General features: G+C 44.3%; 1 protein-coding gene across 2 annotated transcripts in view; it reads right to left on the bottom strand.

Moving 5' to 3' along the window:
* The window catches only part of CCNB3 (cyclin B3), a 31,305-nt gene extending 10,891 nt beyond the window's left edge, over positions 1-20,414 (bottom strand). The window contains exons 1-11 of one of the 2 annotated variants that reach the window (XM_088466970.1): positions 20,165-20,414; positions 14,782-14,884; positions 11,835-11,918; positions 10,594-10,709; positions 9,903-10,014; positions 9,707-9,811; positions 9,502-9,594; positions 7,636-7,773; positions 5,379-5,534; positions 3,488-3,637; positions 2,196-2,326 (exon numbers count right to left, since the gene is read on the bottom strand). In XM_088466970.1, the coding sequence (XP_088323096.1) occupies positions 2,196-2,326; positions 3,488-3,637; positions 5,379-5,534; positions 7,636-7,773; positions 9,502-9,594; positions 9,707-9,811; positions 9,903-10,014; positions 10,594-10,709; positions 11,835-11,918; positions 14,782-14,874 (1,178 nt within the window). In that variant the 5' untranslated portion in view covers positions 14,875-14,884; positions 20,165-20,414. The remainder of the gene's footprint in view (positions 1-2,195; positions 2,327-3,487; positions 3,638-5,378; positions 5,535-7,635; positions 7,774-9,501; positions 9,595-9,706; positions 9,812-9,902; positions 10,015-10,593; positions 10,710-11,834; positions 11,919-14,781; positions 14,885-20,164) is intronic. The other variant, XM_088466979.1, reaches the window with a different exon arrangement.
* Positions 20,415-20,616: the final 202 nt, after the last annotated feature.

Genomic DNA, 20,616 nt, shown 5'->3' with positions numbered 1-20,616 from the left:
AGGCTGACGCCTTAATGGACGTGTTCCTTGCACAATACAGATATGGTATGCCGTGACACCATGTGGTTAACTGCAGATTCAGAGTGAGATTGCTGTCACTCACAAAATGGTGGAGCTGCTAATTCACAGAATTGTGTGCTCATTGGAATACACATACATACATACATATATTACACACACACTTATTATACTGCGTGCTTGCCTTTATGGCTGGTCAGAGAATGAATGTCCTTGTAGGGAGGAAAAGCCTGTGAACCTACCCTTAAAACATGGAGTGCCTACCTTAATGTGACAATGTACTCCAACTCATTTAAATAGCCCCATCACAGAGAAGTAAATTGGGTTTTACCTCTTAGTACTTAAGTAGGTGGCACAATCATGTCAGTCAGGACCCCCTGCAATCTGCCCAGTTACTCCCATCAGGTGACGTACACATTTGTTCTCTGGCACACATCCGTACACTCCTCCTTTGCAATGGAAGAGTTTGCCCGTGTAGGCATGTGACTCTACATAACCGTAGGTGGACTGTGTCTTTAAACAGTGTGCTTAATACTAGGGCAGTGCTTGAAGGAGATGTGAAGATAATGTATAAGCATTCAGACACTGAACCTCAGACCTCGCTGAACGTGACATCACAGCATTGCCTACACACTGGGACTGCTTAATGTACATCTCCAATGGTTAGGGGTCTGCGCAGAACTGTTTCTGCCCATGTGCATAATGGGTCTTGCGATTACGCTTGCAGACCCCACCCCTCAGCCCACCTTCCCAAGCTGCAGCATGATTGACATGCTGAGGTGTTTGGGGGAGTAGCAGGGGCATGGCTTGTCACTGTCCCGGCTCTGCACCTCCTTCTGCATTAAGATGGACGGAATTGCATGCGTGCGGCTCTGCAAGTTCATCCATCTCTGAACCAGGCCCACTGTCTCTACCATGTCCATGCAGCTCCGTCCCAGTACAGACACAAGGGAATATGTGTGGCCACTGATAGTGTTCCCGCTAGGCTGTTTTAGCAGTGTGCCGCACCCTGCACGATTTTAAATTGCATTATGTGCCCTGCCCTTATGGCAGCGCCCTTCTGAAACAGCCTGCCGTGGGTGCAGTCTGTACGCGTGTGTCAGTGTCTAGCAGGTGGGGAAACAGTCACTGTGGGGTGAATAGATGTGCACGGCATCTTTACTCTCTGCTGGGAGAGATTTGGGCTGCCCTACATCTCCGTGAATGCTGGGCATGCCCCCTACAGTGATGAAAAGGGGGCACAGTTTAAGGACACTTCCCCTTCAAGAAACCACACCCCTTTTTCAGGCACATGCAATAGTGCCCATTTTCAAGCCATTTGCCCTGCCACTCTCCAGCCCCTAAATTTAGGTGAAAAATCCCTATACAATAGTAGGCAATAGATGTTTGCACATGAATAAATTTACAGTCTGTGCCTAAAGTTGGGTACACAACAGAAATATCTACAGATGGTTGTTCATACAATCTGTCTTCTGCCCGCGGGTCATGACCCCCTCCTCGCAGCCTCTGCAGCAAGTGTACCCGTACACACAGCACGATGCCCCAATATATCTGCAGATATATCTGCCATCGCCTGTGCAGCAGAGCCGACACAATAGGTCTGAACGTCGTCGTTCAGTGACATATCGCTGGTACAAACTGGCCGATTCATACAATATATTTGGCCGATCAATTGATCTGCCAATATATATGCCAGTGTGTAGCCAGCATTACAGTGCCAGATGATCACGCTGGCCTGAATAAAAGCAACGTTGTGCAAATAGAAATTGTTAATCCAGTTTATGTAAACTCCCAGACACATCAGTGACAATAAGACAATGGGTGGCCTAAGTGTGTATAGAACATTTATCTAACTGGAGATGGGTGTTTGCTTTTACCTATTGTTTCACTGTGTTACAGTATCTGCGCAGACTACCTGTACTGCAAAGTATTAGAATTCAATACACAGGAGCTTAATTAAGGCAGCGCTTCCACAATGACAAAACCGGACGTAACAATCCAGGCAAAGAATCTGCTATTAGAGGATTAGAGATTACAGCTGCTGGACATCTGAAGCAAAGCATTTAGTGGTCTCTGGAATATATTATATATACATACACACGCACACACATATACATATCTATCACAGCTTTTCTATTATGAGGAGTCAAGACGTTCTAGATACAAAGAGACAGTACCTGTGTGAGTATTTACTCCTTACAGCCTTCAGCTTCTCATTTGGTTGACACGAGAGCAGGAAATTTAATCTTTTCACAAGAGGCAACAAATCTGGTGTCTGGTATCCGCTGTAGTGACACAGTGTAGCAGTCTGGAGCACAGAAGAGAGTGCACAGTGTTAAACATATGAAGGATGGGCTGAACCAATGAAAAACTAGTAATTGCACAAAAGACTTAAAACCAGAATAGAACGCCTCCGAGTTTCGAAAGCAGCATTAGGTTTGCAAATTAAAAATTATAAAAAAATAATAATAAAATAGGACACTTATGAATACTACAGATAATGAAATAAAATATATGAAGAAACAAAGGTCCATAGAGATGAATGCCAAATACACACATACTAGCAGATACAAAAAAAAAAAAAAAAAAAAAAAAAAAAAACACATCGCAAAACCTATTACTTTTTAAACCAATTGTGAAACCCCCTTTGTGTACAGAAATTATAGATTTCACCTGTAAAATAGGCAAACATCTCATTTTTGTGTATGTTCCTCATGACTGGACAAATCGCGACAATTTATCCCATATCTGCAATATGCTAATGTTACGTCTATTTCACACAAGACCAAATCCTTTTTTTGAGAAGTGGGAAAGGCAACGAATAGTTAATTTATTGTGTGCTTTAGTGCTGCAAACATATGGGAACTATACGGACCTATTGTGTTAGCTAAAGATCTTAACAAAAGTGAAAGAAAACAAAACAAAAAAACACAAACCATTCTGTAACCAATATTGGATTAGATTTACTAGTGCTGTGTAGAAAATTAAATAGGTTTGATTGCTACAGGTTTAAGCAGTGGTTCCCACTGTGTGCCATGGCACCCTGAGGTGCCTCGGGACATTTGCAGGGGTGCCTCAGGTTGGTGGTCCAGCACCAAATCAAAGTATTTATGGTCATTGTAAATATGTGCACAACAGAAGCACAAACCTGTCCACCACCTCATAACTCACCCAAAGGATGACCGGTAAGCACAATTTATTTCACTGTACTACATTTCCTTCTGAATTGCTCAAACTTTTGGCCCAGCGATGCCGTGAAAACAATGCTGATACTCTAGGTTGCTGTGAATCTAAAAAGTTTGGGAACCACTGGGTTAAAGCAAGTCTTTTTGCTGTGCATCAGGTTTCCATAAAGGAGCATTTCCGGCACTTAATAGTTCCGCTAACCATCACATGAAAACATTACCACTTCAGCATGCTCCTGTAGGACATGGATCATATAGCAGTGACAAGAACACACATTACTCACCCATCCACCAAAGTCTTTCATCTTCAGTGCAAGTAATAAGCAGCTGGCAGCCATTTTGGAAGCTCCTTCTTGCATGAAGTCATACTCTTGCAGAGTGAGCTCACAAATGTAGCGAGCAAGTGTGAGAGTCTCCATGTTGGCATGGGCACACTATAAAGATAGATAAGGGACCAGTTTTAGATCTCACAAGAAATGAAAGGTTTTGCCCAACTGCTGATTAGTTAGAATGTAATAGGGTTTTTATTTTTTACAATTTCTTCCCTTTTCAAACAAAGGAAAATGCACACACCCCATAGCAGTTAAGCAGCAAGAAAATAAAATTTCTGTTAACAAGGAGACTTCAAGCAGTTATGGTGCATACACACGATCAGATTTTTCCTTCAGATATGAACGATAACGATTTAAAAATCGTTCAGTCGTTCATATCTGAAGGAAAATCGTTCATATCTGACATGCCTGAACGATGGACGATGAACGATGCGCGTTCCCGTTTGTCAGATAACGATATCTGACATCTGATGGGTTTGCAGTCAGACTTGGACGATTCCATTCATTTTAATGCAGTTAAAAATCGTTCAAAACTTTGGTAAAATCGTTTAATCGTTCATCTGACAAATCTGACCGTGTGTACGCTCCATAAGGCTTCTTTCCTTCCTGAGAGACGCAAGATATTTTGAAATTCCCAATTTCTGCTAAAGGATGTTAACGGATTAAAATGTAGCCAGCATGAGACTTGGAAGAAAAAAAATAATGGTTATTAAATCTCTCAAAGACTATAGGGGAACATAGAAGACTGAATACGTCCCCTCCTAGGTCTAAAAGGAGAAAGGTGTAGAGAGAACCAGTTTTTGTCATTTATTTTTTGCTTCTAAAGGTGCCTACACACTTGGCGATGTGCTCACGATCCGACAGTGTACGATTTCCCCTGAATTCTCCCCCGGCAGTCCTGCACACGATTTGGTGTAAAAAGTGGCTAATGTGACAAACGATTATCGTGCATCGTGTCCCAGATTGGCCAATCTGCCCTACAGCACGGCAGATCTGAAGATGCGATGTATGATTTGCGGGGACGCGCAACGTGAGTGGACACTCAGGATTTGGGCATATTTTACACGATTTGTCATTACGATGCGTCGGAATCGGGCAAATAGTATAAAATATTGCTAAGTGTGTAGGCACCTTAACTTGGAGACTAGTTTGGGGAGTTTTCCCTGTCGCATCCAATTAAATCAGTGTGTAGCAAATACTTAAGCTGGATACACACTAGGCAATATATTGGCTGTTCAATGGAATTGCCAATATATTGCGAGCATATCAGTGGATGTGTACCCCCCCCCCCCCCGATATGTCTGTGAACGTTATCGTTCAGACATACCAGATCAGCCCTACAGCGCAGCAGATGCCAGATATATCGGTGCATCAGCTGGTGTGTGCGGGCGACCCACTTGCTGCAGGGGACCCGGCAATGTTTGACAACTCATCTGGGCGGGCATTTGAAGTCAAATGCCCGCCCAGTTGGGGTGTCAGCGCTGACATCGCCCGAATGATTGATAAGTGTGTACGCACCAATCCTTTGTAAGGTCGGCCTAGTGTGTACCCAGGTTAAGGTGCAGTTTACACTGAATTAAAAGAACCGAAGGGTATGAGCCATTGGATACAGGACTCTCTTGCACTTCCCTGGCACAGCCCTAGAAGCAGGTGCTGTCTTGTAGGTGTAAGATGTTATAGCAGCAAAAGTAAAAATTAAAATAGACATTACACATTATTTGTTTCAATGAAGTGACTCCTAGAATGCAGTCTCATCTACAGCTGGTGGATGCAGTACATGGTCTAGGATACATAAAAACAAGACACGAAACTAATAAAAAGAGTAAGGAAATTAGAGATGAACCTTTGCAAAACGGCGGAGGAAGCGATATGGGACGGGGATATTGATGTCAAAGTTGAGCTTTTGTAGGATCTCCATCTCCATTGACACCAGCTCCTCCCTCTTATACGCATCGTCACAGATATACAGGAAGTCATCCAGGCAAGGCGGGCAACGCTCCTATGGAAGTAATAAAGGTAGGACCTGAGTAACACATTTACACAGAGTGACGGTAGTTCTAGACAGACAAATCTAATGCTGTATATACATTATCAGACCGACAGCCTGAAATCAGCAGATATTATGACCAAACACCGAGATATTTCGCATTGTATGGCCAAAGAAAATCTGGGTTCTTTCCCTAGGAAGGAACAGGGGAACTGTCGGACAGTTGGCTGCAGCAGTGAATACACTTCCAGATGCTGCTGACCAATGAAAGGATCAGTTGGGCATGTTGGAAGATCTTGCACACCACACTGTCACATCATCTCTGATCAGTCACGGCAATACACTACGGAATTAGAAGCCCGATCATCCAATACTAAGCCGATAATTACATAATATATATCCTGCATAAAGAATCACTCAGTGATGGTGTGACAGGTGATACAAAGTGGCTGTTGCGCTATTTTGTTGTTAAACTGTTCAGAGTAATTTTAAATGTATATATTAGTGATTGTATTAATGTATTTAGGAAGGGTTTTCTACTAATTCAGCTATGCAGTTTGATACTAATATTCAATTATTGTTTTATTAGAAGGTGCTCTTATGATATGATTCTCAAAGGAATGTGCTGTAGTTATGTTAGGACTAGTTGTACTGCTTAATGCAAGAGCCTTGAACATATAGATGCAAATGTCATGTTATAATATTTTGGCAATAACTATATTTGAGGCAATGCTGCCCCCTATTTGCTAATATTTATTTGAATATTATGACCATATAAGGTATGTAGTATCCGGTCTTTGTTAGGAGCCCTATAATTCAGTGTGAAATGCGGAAGTCTGTAGCCTTTAACTCCAGCCTCGAAGACTGACTGCAGAAAGTGCTGGGTCCGGTGTACCCATCCGGCCTGTTATGATGGCGCGAGGCTTCCGGGTGTGATTTGCGCTGTATTGGACCATTATCGGAATTAATTAGAAAACTAAGTACAAATAAATTATTTTAATTAATTATTTAACTTAAACTGTATGTGTATTGTGTCATTTTTATCGCTGTCTCCTGAACCTTCTGTTTCCACCGGAAACGGATGGACAAATCCTGGACCAGCATACGGTTACCCTGGCAACTAGAAAACTCTCCCAGTAAACCAGTACATGCCACAATCCTACTTTTTTTCTGAAACATGTTGGATCACACTAGCCATAGGCATTACATATTGCTTGCACAGGCATGTGTAAGGCTAGACCATTACTGGGGACAGAGCTGCATTTATACATTTGCTGCAAACCTGGCGGACTAATAACCGGTGTATAACAGAGGAACAAATAATATAACAGTAGAGGCTCAAACACTATATTAGTGGGGGTATTTTTACAGCTGTGCTAGTGCAATAATGACTGCCGATAGTCCCAGGCAGAACAGTGTGCATTGGATGGTTTAAAAATAGTGTATTAGTGAGCTAAGGGCACAAGCCCTGCCACCTAGGTTAAAAGAACAGATATTAGCATATTTGCTACACACTGTGCATTGGAATTATTAGCACAGCCACACCTGCTAATGCATATTGTCCCGCCCCCAATTCCTCATACATTCAGATATGTCCTAACACACGAATGTTGCAGTTGCCCCAAAATGACCATATCGGTGCGGCAGGTCCCATGTGACTGCTTACGCTGAGTGTCTTTTTCACCCAAAAACACTTGCATATGGGTGCGATTGAGCCTGAATCTGTATATGAAGTGGTACAATGCAGAGGCAGCACCTTTTTTTCCGCGACAAATTCCATTGTGCTTCGCGTACAGAATCAGTAGCACAAAGATATACAAGTGTCACATATCAAATTAATGAGTGCAGTCTTATGAATAGGTTTGTCACATCCGCTTGCACCCAAGATACATTTTCAGGCCAAAATAAAAAATACGCTCAGCGCAAGCAGAGTCGCATGGGGCCTGGCTGCTCACTTGCGCTAAATGGCGTACTGAGGCGAGGTGTATGAGGGACACAGTTGTAAGTTGCAGCCATCTCATTTTTGGACATTCAGTCCTATTATAGGAGTTGGCTAAAGCACTCAATAACGCCACGTTAAACTGTATAAGATGACACTTCCACAGGACTTTACCTCAAACTTAGAAGCTATCAGCACTGCAGTAGAACCGATGAGCTGCAGCTTCTCCTTCACAATAATGGAGACTGCTAAGTAATGGTCCACCAGCTTTATCGCCAGGTACAGGGTCTCATGATTCAGCTCAAAGTTCTCCTGTTAAAATAGACCAAGGCGTAAAGTGAGACAAAAACACGCATAGTATTAGAGTGCAAGTGAAACAGATAGATATCTATCTAAATAAATCCCATCCCAAAATACATAATTGTGCAAAGTAGGCATAAGACCCATATAATAAGCGGCCAAGGAAAATAAAATGCATTTATTCCCCTGTATTGAGACTTGTAGACACCTAGGCTGCCAGACCGCCATCGTCACTCCTCCTGTGGAAACAGCTGCCACTATCAGTGGGGACTTGCACGAGCCCTAAACTAGGTACAATTGATCTGTCTGGCTCAGATAGAAACCTGCACAGGGATAACTCTGCACAACCCACAATTTCCTCCACATACACATGACACACCCGCACTCTACTTAAACTACAGATGATCGCTCTGTTGCCACCTATGGGAAAAAAGATCTAACTGCGCTCTCCCTTTAGTGGGCCTATAGTCTATGTGGTGTGAGATTGAAAAGCAGCAAAATAATATGTCTTTCTGTGCTAATGTTAATTTATTTGTGCACATCTCCTAATACAATTTACCAACATGTGCTAATGGCCAATAATATACATTGCGCTCTCATACTGTATATCTACACAGTATGACATGTCTACAGAAAGACATTCTTCTCCTTCTTTTCAATCTCGCACCACATAGTCTGTAGGTTCACTAAAGGGAGAGCGCAGTTAGAACTTTTTCCCATAGATTGCACTTCTAGGTCAGGGCAACCCAATCTGTACTGCAGCATATCCCCGACCACTAACCTAGATATAGTGCGCAGGGCCTCCGACCAATATTATAACCCAATACCACCTGCTTAGCCGCAAGCGAGATGTGACGGAGATGTGTATAACTCTGGATATACTCATATGATTCCGCCTGACTAGGATGCATACGCAGCTGCTAAATATCGCAAGATCCATCTGCAACTTGGAATCAGTATACAACTAGCATAGAACTTTGCTGTTCAGAAACCCCAGCCCACTAAAATACTTCGGTTCCAGTGATGGGGGATTATTTTGATCATAAATTAGGCTCAGGTGGATGGGCACCATTACACGAGAGATACGTATAAGATAGAGGATAGAAAGTTCTCTATATAAATAATTAAGGATATCACAAATTGCATATCACTTTCAGAAATCACTGCTCCTTCCTGAAGCTCTTTATTCTACCTATCAGCAACCTCAGTAGCCACCACTGCACAGAACCACCTAATGAGGTCAGTAATGCAATTCATGCTCTGCTTAAGCACAGTCTGAACAAATCACATACACCGTACTCTGTACCAGCCCCGCCCACACATCACAGGAATCCTATCCACCAATCAGCAGCAAGCTCTCTCCTTCCTTCGCTAACTACACATGAGCAGATATAGGAAGCAGAGAGCACGCTTGTTATTGGAGAAGGTTTTCCCTTTGATGTGAAGGCAGGATAGGTAGTGTGTAGCTATGGGATGACTGACAGCTGTGACACAGACATGCCTCAATAAGCAGTTATATGGAACCATTATAAAACTGGTTATTAATGATGCCAACGGACAGGAAGCATTTATTTCTGAAGAGGGGGAGGGGAGAAACGTAGTAAGTGATGTACATAATCCCATATTATATTATTATTCAAACAGCCCAAAACATTACAATATTATACTCATGTACCACTCAGCATATTTGTTTGAAAGAGAAATGATGTACTAAAATTGACACAATTACAGGACACTAACCTGCACCTCCACCATCCAATCCACCAGGATGGATCTCATCTCCCTGCTAATATCATTTTGCATCTCCATGTAATTGGGAAGCACAAATTTGTCCTATAATGACAAAAAAAAATACATTATAACATAATGTGATCTGCAGCTAATTAGCATGTTCAACTGTGATACATATCTATCTGCTTTTAATATGGAGTCCTCAATAACACACCTCTCTCTCACGCATGTAGGCGAAGATGTCCATAGCATACTCCGAGCTAGCGAACGGGTCTCCCAATGAGTCTTTATCAATATCCTCAACATCAGGTGGCAAGACCTGGAACCACATTATACACATAGCGTTAGGATGGCAGCATGGCAGACTCACCCGTACTGTCCACACATTGGTAAGGACACGTGAAGAGTACCTGTTCCACAAACGTTTCCACCTTTGGTTGGGATTCAACTTCTTCATGGTGTGACTTTTCTTCTTTCACCACCGCAAACACGGACTCTGTGGTTCCAACTTTCCTCTGATTTCTAGAAGAGAATGATTTTTGTATCACATTAATGACAGTATTGAGATTAGCTCTACTTTGCCATATTGGTTGTTCTACCATTCTTTGGTATGATGCAGTGTAAAAAGAGCAATATTTTCCATCCTATTCATCAACCTGCAGTGATGAGGCGAATTATCCATCACTGAGAGAAAATTATTGCTGCAATTTATTAATAAATATTGACACACTGAGCCTTATCCTGCTAATGCCGGGGACAATTCTTCGATACCGAGACTTTTACTTGCAGCGTCATGTGGTGGTGTAAATCAGCCATACAGACAGGCCGGCCGCCTATCCACGCTGATGACTCCCCAGCTAAAGGGGCCCTCACCGGGCAGCAAGCACACCGGACGCCCACTTAACATGTAGCGCACAGCGCGTCCTGGTTCAAAACGTGCATGAGAAAGTTTCGCTTTACTCTTCGAGCATGAAAACACCTTGGCGACCGCACCACTTTTTTCAAGGATTGCCCCAGCAGAATTGCTCTTTCCAGACAGAAGGGGGGGGGGGGGGGGGGGGGAGGGGGGGGGGAGGGGGGGGGGGGGTTTGGGGCACTCACCTCTTTATGTTTAATTCATTGTTTTTTGCCACTCCACTACTACCAACATTTTTTGTCTTCTTCAGAACAGCTTTCGGTCCATCTTTTTTCTTCTGAAGCAGCTGGTTTTTGTTAGCCTGTAGAGAACATTTGTTTAACTGAAGAAGCCTTCCTTCCAAATGTTGGTGCATTTACAATTATAACATGCTTACATACACAGGTATAGTATCGTTCTAAACGGACATTGAAGTCGAACTTAATAAAGGGCTAAATAATAATCACCATGACAACAGAGGAATGTGAGCTTTGCAGGTCACAGCGGTGATACGGTAGGAGATTTACACTAGATTCTATAACACACTAGGGATGTGCAGGCTCGGTTCTACTCGGTTCCGTTCGGTTCTTTTTACCGGATCTTATTGGGTTTCAGCTGTCACGAGTTTTGGATAGCCAATAAGATTCGGTAAAAAGAACCGAACGGAACCGAGTAGAACCGAGCCTGCACATCCCTATAACACACACATCCTTTCATTGTGAATGTTCCCATAATGCCCTAATTTTCTCCCAAAGCACTAAAGTCACTCTCATTCACTGGTTTTAAAGTTCTTGGGTCTGTGCACAATATGGCAGAGTAGAAAGTGAACAAGGAAATTCCGCCATGTGTTTAGGGATCTGGGCAGGACACTGAAGACCAGGCAGAAGGAAGGTGGTCAATGTTTGTTCATGGTTGATATTAAACTCTAGAATATGCATAGTCCTAGGATTAAGGAGCTTGATAATGTTAGAGAATAAGTATGATTATGGAGAGCCTTGATGACATAGGAGAAAGGTACTGAAGCTACATTATTTACTTCTTCGTTAGAGCAGGTGCTTGAAGTGAGCCATAAATCCAAACTTGCTTATTACCCAAATAATTTAATATCGTGATTGCCATGAGCTAAATAGCCTGTTTTTTTATACCAGGCCCCTCATACTTGCATACTGGTGTATAGTAAATTTATTGTTTATCACAACAATGGTAATTTCATGCTACGCTTTTCAAAGCCACCACATCTTCGTCTGCAGAATTTAAAGGGACATTTATATTCAGGATAAAACCAGTTGTATTTTGTATTGATTCTAATTGCCCTTTTAACTCCAGCCGCCTAGTAAATACAGCTCCACATCTGTAAGCAGTAAAAAGATTGCGGTCACCAGAGCAATGTTGCTGCTCAACAGTGCAGCATTGTAGTCTGCGGCAGATTAATGAACTCCGTACTCACATTAGTGATGTCCCCAAATGCAGATCTTTTCTTCGCTCCGCCCTGCGGAGAGGACGGGGAGCGCTTTATCTGGACACAATCCTCCTGTGGGAATTTCAATATATAAATCACACAGTTATGTACACAAGCAAGTCCATATTTACTTAATTTTAATGCATTTATCTCTAAATTGATTTTGAATAATGCCGTGTACTCTATGATTCATCGTTCCTCTGGAGGACTCCTCTGTGGGTACAGCTAGGGTAGAGAATTACCCTGTAAATGGAGACGTACACTCTCCCCCTACCTCACCATTAAAGCATATCCCTCCTTTTAATAAGGATCATCTGCTACCTACCTTTAAAGTTCTGCTGCAGATCCTTATCAAAAATAGGGATTGTGTTAACAGAGGGAACCCTTTTAAAAATAGCTAACCTAATTATTTTCCTTTTAATTGTGCTCTTTAATGTGTTCTGTGTCTAGACGGCACAGCTTGTGTGGATAAAGCCATTACCGCATTAAAGGCATCAGCACTATTAGGTCACATTTCGTGTTAGATAATGAAACCCTGACCACACAGATGTAAATAAACATGCACCGCTTTCCATGTGCTTTATAAGGATGCAGTATCAGTCTAAGGGACAGTATCTGCATGTGCCATTACCCCGATACGAATGATCAACACTGTACAAGTGACATAAGCTGTGGCTTTTCCATATGAGGTGGTGACAGGAAATTCACCACTATGGGGCATATTCAATTAGGTGCGAAAAGTCCCAGATTTTTCACCATTATCGCTGGTTTTCCAAGCGGGAAAGTATTGCGTTCATAATGCTTATCCCCGTTTTCAATTACAAATCAGCAAAAACGGCACCCGGCGAAATTGGACCTGACGAAGAGTACGGTCATAAATGGGGAACACACTGTGTACCTCTCGAACAGCTGCACTAACATAGGGGATCACTATAGGGGTGTTCTAGTAACTCTACTAAAAGGTAAACTGGGGGGTGGGTGTTTCTCCAAAAGCTTGCCATTAGCGTCTTTACATAAGTGGTGAAGAATGGCATTAAGCAATATTTTTTCAGCAAAATAACTAGTCCCAGCAAATCTGGGGTACATGAAAATGGGTGCTAGCATACTTTGAAGTTGCTAATGTGAAGTATTAAAAAAACTTTCAAAATCCACCTGCAAACTTAAAAACACTTGGGGCATACTTGGGGACCCCCCAGGAGTCTATTTTGCTAATTTTTCCCCCAACTTTAGTTTTTTTCACCCCCAAATTGAAAGTACTGTTTTGGGGTGTTCCTTAGCTTTTTTTTTTTTTTTTTGATAGTCTAGCTTTGGGGACCTGTCCCAAGGGTGCAGAATGGTTCCTGCAAGTTTGCACCCCAAAACCCCAATTCTGCACTTGTTTACAACAGCTTTTTCACCTATTCCAATGCATTGACTTTCCGCACCGGCGAAGTCTTTGGAATTGAATACGGGGATAAGATTTCGCCAGGCGAAATGACGTCACCGGTGAAACTTTTCCGCAGAAGACGGCTTTTCGCACCTAATTGAATACGGCCCTATAACTTAATATATAGGATGACTTTTTATATGCTAATATAATATACACTTTTTTTGTTTTTCTTAAATATTTTCACTTTTCACACACGTATGATTTGGTCGATAAGCCGGATAATGGGTCCATAGGTTCTTTTTTAACCTCTATGTTTTGGGCGATCATTCTTGCCTTGAATAAATGTTATAATATGTAATTGTGTACATTAATGTACAGGTGTGTCCTCATACACCTAGCTTCATTACGCCATAAGATGACCAGCTCGACTGGGCCGCTCCGAGCGGTGTGGTTTTGTGTCTTAATCACATTGCAGATGCAGCGAAACACGGCTCAGTGTACAACAGACTCTGGGCTGTGACTTTCTCAGAACAGGAATTTATTTTAAAGCACAAACAAAGTCGCAGGTGAAGCACAACGGAGCTCGGCATAAGAAAAAGACGTGACTGCCGCATGATAGCACTTCGTACACTGGGTCACACTTTTCCCGCACACAGATGTACAAATGTCACAATTAATCAGTACAATCTAGCAAAGTAGTTATACCACTTAGTCATTTTATTTGTGCAAATAAGACAAACATTATAATTGAAAAAGAAGCTCAGCGCCGCCGAGTCAACCAGGACCTAGCGCCTAGCGAAGGGGCTGTTCGGTGCAACTGAAGACAAAGTGTAAGAGGACACATCTGTATTCACTTATATGGAGAGTAAAATAGGGGTTAATGCACCCCAGTCATCAGTTGTAAACCGAGCAGAATGAACTGTACTGAGCACTACTCCCACATAACAGCTAATTAGGATACCCAATAGGACAGCAAGTCATTCTCATGCTGACACAGTCCTCGGAAACCTAAAATACTATAATACACAAGGAAGGGTCTATTACAGTGGTTCTCAAACTCGGTCCTCAGAACCCCACACAGTTCACTTTTTGCAGGTCACCCAGCAGGTGCACAGGTGTATTCATTAGTCACTGACATGTTTTAAAAGATCCACAGGTGCAGCTAACTATTTCACTAGTAATTATGTGAGGAGACCTGCAAAACATGCACTGTTTGGGGGTCCTGAGGACCGAGTTTGAGAACCTGTGGTCTATTAACAATGTCCGGTGGTAACTATCATTATGTATCGCTGCATATCGGTTAATGTGATATGGCAACTTGTCGTGGATCCTCCGAGAAACCTGGTGAAAAATTCCAATCCTCTGAGTGTTCTCTCATAATTACACATGTAACCGACATCAGCACATACGCATTTGCTAATCCTGATTGCTGGATATAGCGAATGCCATCTCAGGATGCCATTAGCTAGAGGTGAAAATATACATTTCACCGTTTGTTAAGTTGAATCAAGCTGTAAGTCTGTCTATATACTAATCTATCACGATAGCACTCAGTATGGGCAATACCTTTTCAGTCAAAACATTCTCCACAGCAACTGGCTTCCCCGGACGAGGAGGTTTGGATAACCCCGGTCGAACGTTACGGTGAGTGGGCATCATTTTCAGTGACCTAGAGGGAATAACAGATACATCAGCTACTTTTATCCTAAACATGACATAGCAATAATACTTCAAGAGATTGTAGCACATACAGCAGGCCACCAACAGACCTCCCTTATATAGAGCACCTGCTGATTCTGTGTAATGAGGGGGAATATGTAAGGGAGGCTAAAACTGTGGTTGTATTTAGTCTGGCGCTACATGGGTTAGGGCATGAAGTTGGGTAGCAAAATGGGCACAGGCATCAGATGTTACAATTCTGAATAAGTAACTGTAGAATGCAAAGGGTCGAATCACGTTGGGTCAAAATTTGGCACCGGGAATTAGGAAGTTTTGGTAATGATATTCCAACATGCTAATAAACATCTCACCAAATGGGTTATTTCTACAGTCTGAACTATGCACACTAGCCCGATTGGTTTGGGGAATACTTTTCCCCTATATTTCCTGTAGATTATAGTCCCCCCCCTAAATACCTCTGGAGACTACAAAACTAAATTACCATTTTCCGGGTAAAATCAAACAGAGGTTTATTTTCTCACCACAGGCAGGAATACAGGACAGTGCAGTGTTCACAGGCAAGATGTTACAGGCTGGTGCACAGAACCTGCCAAACAGCAACAGTTCTTTAGTGGACTCACAGGTCCAGGGTCCCCAACACGGAATGGGCTTGAAATGCCGGCGGCTGTGTAGCCGCCGGTTCAAATCCCGTCAGCGCTAGCCCAATGCGGAGGAAATCCCGACAGAGGAGGCAAGTAATTCAACCCCCCCCTCCCCCAACCCTCCTTTAGGGGTGCCTAACCCTAACCTCTCCTCCTAGTGCCTAACCCTGACCTCCCCCCGTTAGTGCCTAAACTTAACCCCCCTTTCCCGCACCCTAGACCTAACCCTCCCCAGGGAGGGGTCCCCAACCCTAACCTCCCCCTCTAGTGCATAAACCTAATCCCCCCCCCCAGCCTAACCCTGTCTGGGAGTCCCTAAACCGAACCTCCCCATCCCAGTCTATATCGCTACTTACCTCCGCCACTGGACGATCAGTCTGGCGTCGGTATTTTGACATCTATGTTAAATCCCCTGCCGGGATTGTAGTGTTGGGATTGAGGCCCTCATTCAGAGCCGTACGCTCTGAGCAGAGCGCACGCTCTGAAAGAGGGCCGCCCTCCATAAAAATGGAGCGTCCTCCTGGACGCTCATATAGCTGTGGGTCACCACCCACAGCCTATACGAGCGTGCATTTTGATGGCCGCGATGGTCGTGACCATCGAAACTGCGAGCCGGAGCCTGCGGTTGAGGTTTTCAACCGCAAGCTCCGGAGTGATTTTGACTCTATCAGAGCCAAAATCACTCCCACTGACATCACTAGTGATGTCAGTGGGCCGGCTTCTGACGGGAGGCGTTCCCGTGGAAACGCCCCCGTCAGGGAGGCACGCCCCCGGCACGCCCACCAAAGGGGGCGTGCTGTCAATCAACATCGACAGCACGCCCCCTTTGATCAGACACAACGAGCGAAGGACTTTCCTTCGCTCGTCGCGTCTGGCGCATGCGCACGACGGAGCTCCCTCCGTCGTGCGCATGCTCAGTGCAGAACATCGACCCACTTGCGAGCGGACAGCCGCTCGCGAGTTGGTCTGAATCAGGGCCTGAGACCGAATAACTACATCCCCCTAACACTAGTCATTCCTGGGCCTATAACCTGGGAGACTACTTCACAGTCAGGATAATCATCCCTGTGCGCAAACAACATTTTTAAAGCTAGCTAACAGGTGCTACTAATCAGCCTAGCTGCAGTTCATCTCTGACCTTAAAGAAAACCTGGACTGGATTGATGTTCATCTGCTGGTCCACATTTAAACCAGTGAAATCCTGCTGTCCCTGCCACAATGTACACATTGGTTAATGAGGGTTCTCTGTATTTTTTCGCTGGTAAGTCCCAACATAACCTATAACCACAGCACCTACAGTCCAGTGGTACTGGGAAGAGCGCTAGCGCTGCTTCCCAGCCTCACCCCCGGGAATTTTTATTGAATTTTCAACATATACATTTACAAACAGAACAATCCCGCACACATTTAGCAAGTTATACGGAATAGTTTCACCCATGGAAAATATGGTGCCAAAGCTCTGGAACACATTAACCTCAAACTAAAGCAGCTCATACACGGTACGATTTTTTGCATGAAGTGTACGATTCCGATCAATCGTGCACATCGTGGGTTGATTGTGTGTTTACGATGCCAACGTGCGTCCCAGCAGTCGTATAGCTGGATCGTAGAACTTACTGCAAAACCGTAAGTTTACGATCTATTGTGTACAATGTGATACACATGTATGCATCTTATCGTATGATCGTAACAATCACTCGTACACCATTTCACCACATCGTAGGGAGAATTTCAAGGGAAGAATTTCTAGGGCAATCATACAACACGTCTTACCAACATAAAATCGCACTGTGTATGGCCGGCATAACCCAGTATTACACAAGCGAGCAACAGTCAAAAAGGAAAACATAAGAGAGCGCTGCGTAGGGCTGAAAGGGATAATTTACCCGATAAAAGAGAAAGGTGTAGAAGTGAGGGAGATGAAAAGAAAAGAAGCATGGAGACTACAGGGTCCATTTAACAATGATACTAGACACCGGCAGCTTATTTAGGATCATGGTGATATTTACGAATGTACCACTGGTATTTAATATTACTTACCTGATGGGCGAGGTGCAGCAACATCTTCCTCAACCAATATCCTCTCTGCAGAGCTCTCTGCAGCCTACTGCTGCCTTCAATGGTTTCCTAACTAATTGCGCACGTGCGACGACAGACTGAGCATGGCGCTTCAACGTGGCTTGGACACAGCAAAGCCTGGAATGCTTCGTTGAAGCAGAAAAGAACTTCACTGGGTGCCAATTGTCGCAAAGGGGACCTTACGGCTAACTAAGCTTACCGCTGTATGCTAAATACATAGCTGATGTAATTACCCCTTTATTGAGAGCTAAATGAGTTATTGGTCATTCTTGGAAGACAAGATATATCAAACGGCACAGGGCCATTTATTAGCGGGTGCAAGTTCTCCAATTGCCACCGGTGGGACATTGTCAAAGCAGAAAAATGTGTCCTCCCCATTTCATAAACCCATACCTAAATATTTTTAAAAGTCCTTCAGTAATACAGCATAGAGACAATTGTAAGACGAGACAGATCTCATTGTGCGACATGTAGCAATAAATGCAGAGGACCCACACAATCTGACCTAACTCAGGGCCTGATTCAGAGCCGGACGCTCTGACCAGAGCGCTCGCTCTGAATCAGGCCCCTCCTACCTAAACTTGGAGCGGCCTCTTGGACGCTCGCATAGCTGTGGGTTACCACCCACAGCTTATGCAAGCGTCCATGATGATGGTTGCGATGGTCAAGACCATCGCGACCATCGGGCTTGCGACGAGACCCTACGGTAGGGTCTCGCTGCCGCAAACCCTGGAGTGATTTTGGCTCTATCAGAGCCAAAATCACTCCCACTGACATCACTAGTGATGTCAGTGGGGCCGGACCCAGACGGTAGGCGTTCCAATGGGAACGCCTCCGTCTGGCAGCCATGCCCCCGGCACGCCCACCAAAGGGCGCGTGCTGTCACTCACCATCGACAGCACGCCCCCTTTGGTGCGAGACCCCGAGCGACGGCTACCCCGTCGCTCGCCGGGTCTCGCGCATGCGCACGACAGAGCTCCCTCCGTCGTGCGCATGCGCATTTGGGTACCATCGACCCACTTGCGAGCGTCCTGCGCTCGCAAGCGGGTCTGGATGAGACCCTCAGTGCGCTTTACAGCAACAAACCCTAACCTATTGTAAACAGCTCTTTTGGTTTTCAGTATCATCTGTACGTGGACGATACTCAAATCTACCCTTCCTCCCCAGATTTGTCACCATCTGTGCTGGTCCATGTCACTGAGTGTCTCCCTGCCATTTCATCTTGGATGTCATCTCGCCACCTCAAACTTAATATATCCAAGACAGAATTAATTATATTTCCACTGGCCAATAGTAGTTATCAAACTGATCTCTCGATCACAATCAACCCAACCCCACAAGCCCAATGCCTAGGTGACATCCTTGACTCTGAACTATCCTTTGTTCCACACAATCAATCCGTCTCAAAATCATACAGCTAAAATATTAAGGATAAGAACCAGCATTCTCCGACTTAACTTGTAAGTGTCGAACTAAACAGCGCGCTGATTTGAATAGCTCCAGGATCAACTTCACCGCACTAATCAACTCCCATTTAATTGAATCGCTGTGTCCAAATTCGTTCCCAGGATGCATGCGCAGTGCGCTCAGACACATGTGAAAATGAAATTGGTCAGCTACATGAAGCATCAACAAAGGGTAAGAGCAGCACAGATGGTGTAATGGTTAGTATTACTGCCTCTCAGCAGTGAGGTCATGGGTTCAATTCCCACTACGGCCCTAACTGTGTGGAGTTTGTATATTCTCCCTGTGGTTGCGAGCGAGGGTTTCCTCCCACACTCCAAAAACATATTGGTAGGTTAAGTAATTGCCAACAAAAATTAACCCTAGAGTATGTGTGTGAGCATGTGATAGGAAATATAGATTGTGAGCTCCACTGGGGCAGGGACTGATGTGAATGGCCGAATATTCTCTGTAATATGCACGCTATATAAAATAACTGGTAATAATAATAATAACAACATTACGTCCACCTCTGAATCAAGCCCACAGTATACAATTATTTTATCTCTAACCATCATCTAGAACAGGTCTTCACATTGCAGGGGGTGTAGGAGCAAGGAGCACATCTCAGCCTCATACCAGTCATGGAAGGAGGTTACCATATTAAACAATGCATTTATACTGTATGATTGTACAATATGGCTGCTGTAGGAAGGGCTTCCCGTATACATACATGCAGCATAGCAATCATACATGTAAGCTGCACACACTACACAACTAGAGCACACACGGTGCATATAGCACTATACTATAGCCATTATGAACACTTCTAGAGACAGATACAGCTCAAGTGATTACAAAGAGGGACTCTTGGGGGCGGGCAGAGGGGGGGATTAAGGACAAATTGATATAGGTAAAAAACATGCATTGCTGCCACATCATGGCGATTTACATTGAGTGGGCTGGGGGGGGGGGGGGTCTCAGTTTGCTATTCAGCTCTGTATAGGTACACGGGATCAGGCTGTAACCATAGGGGACACGGAGACACCGGGGCCGCTGGCAAGCAGAGCACGAAGGAAACACACACACGCCGTTACCGCACCTACCTCCTGTGCTAATGGGGAGAACTGTCTCTGCCTCCCGTCCTTCGGCCCCGACTCACCGATCACTGACCTCCCGCACAGACACTTCCCTTCCCCGACCAGATCCGATGATCACTCGCTGTTGTCTTTACCAGTGACCGGACCGACCAGCTCCCCAGCGCTGCTCAGGATCATCCACCCACACAAGTTTGAAACCCGCGGGCGACGCCCACTCCACTCTCTCATTGGTCCTCACTCTGCCAATCAGATCGCGGCTTCCATGTCCGACAATTTCTTTTCAGAAATTCGAAAGTGACAGCCAATCAGGGGAAGCCGTAGAAAGCGATTCCAGGGAAACAAAAACACGTGACGGCGCTGCTACCGAATGCGATGATTGGGCGAAGCGGAGCGTGGTGGGCGTGGCCTGAGCTTTTAAATGCCTCTTCTTTTGCTTTAACCCTTTGCTGCCTGAGAAG

The sequence above is a fragment of the Taudactylus pleione genome, unplaced genomic scaffold, assembly GCF_031769625.1.
Source record: "Taudactylus pleione unplaced genomic scaffold, aTauple2 ptg000009l, whole genome shotgun sequence".
Taxonomy (NCBI): Eukaryota; Metazoa; Chordata; class Amphibia; order Anura; family Myobatrachidae; genus Taudactylus; species Taudactylus pleione.
This window is presented reverse-complemented; position numbering and strand designations above follow the sequence as displayed.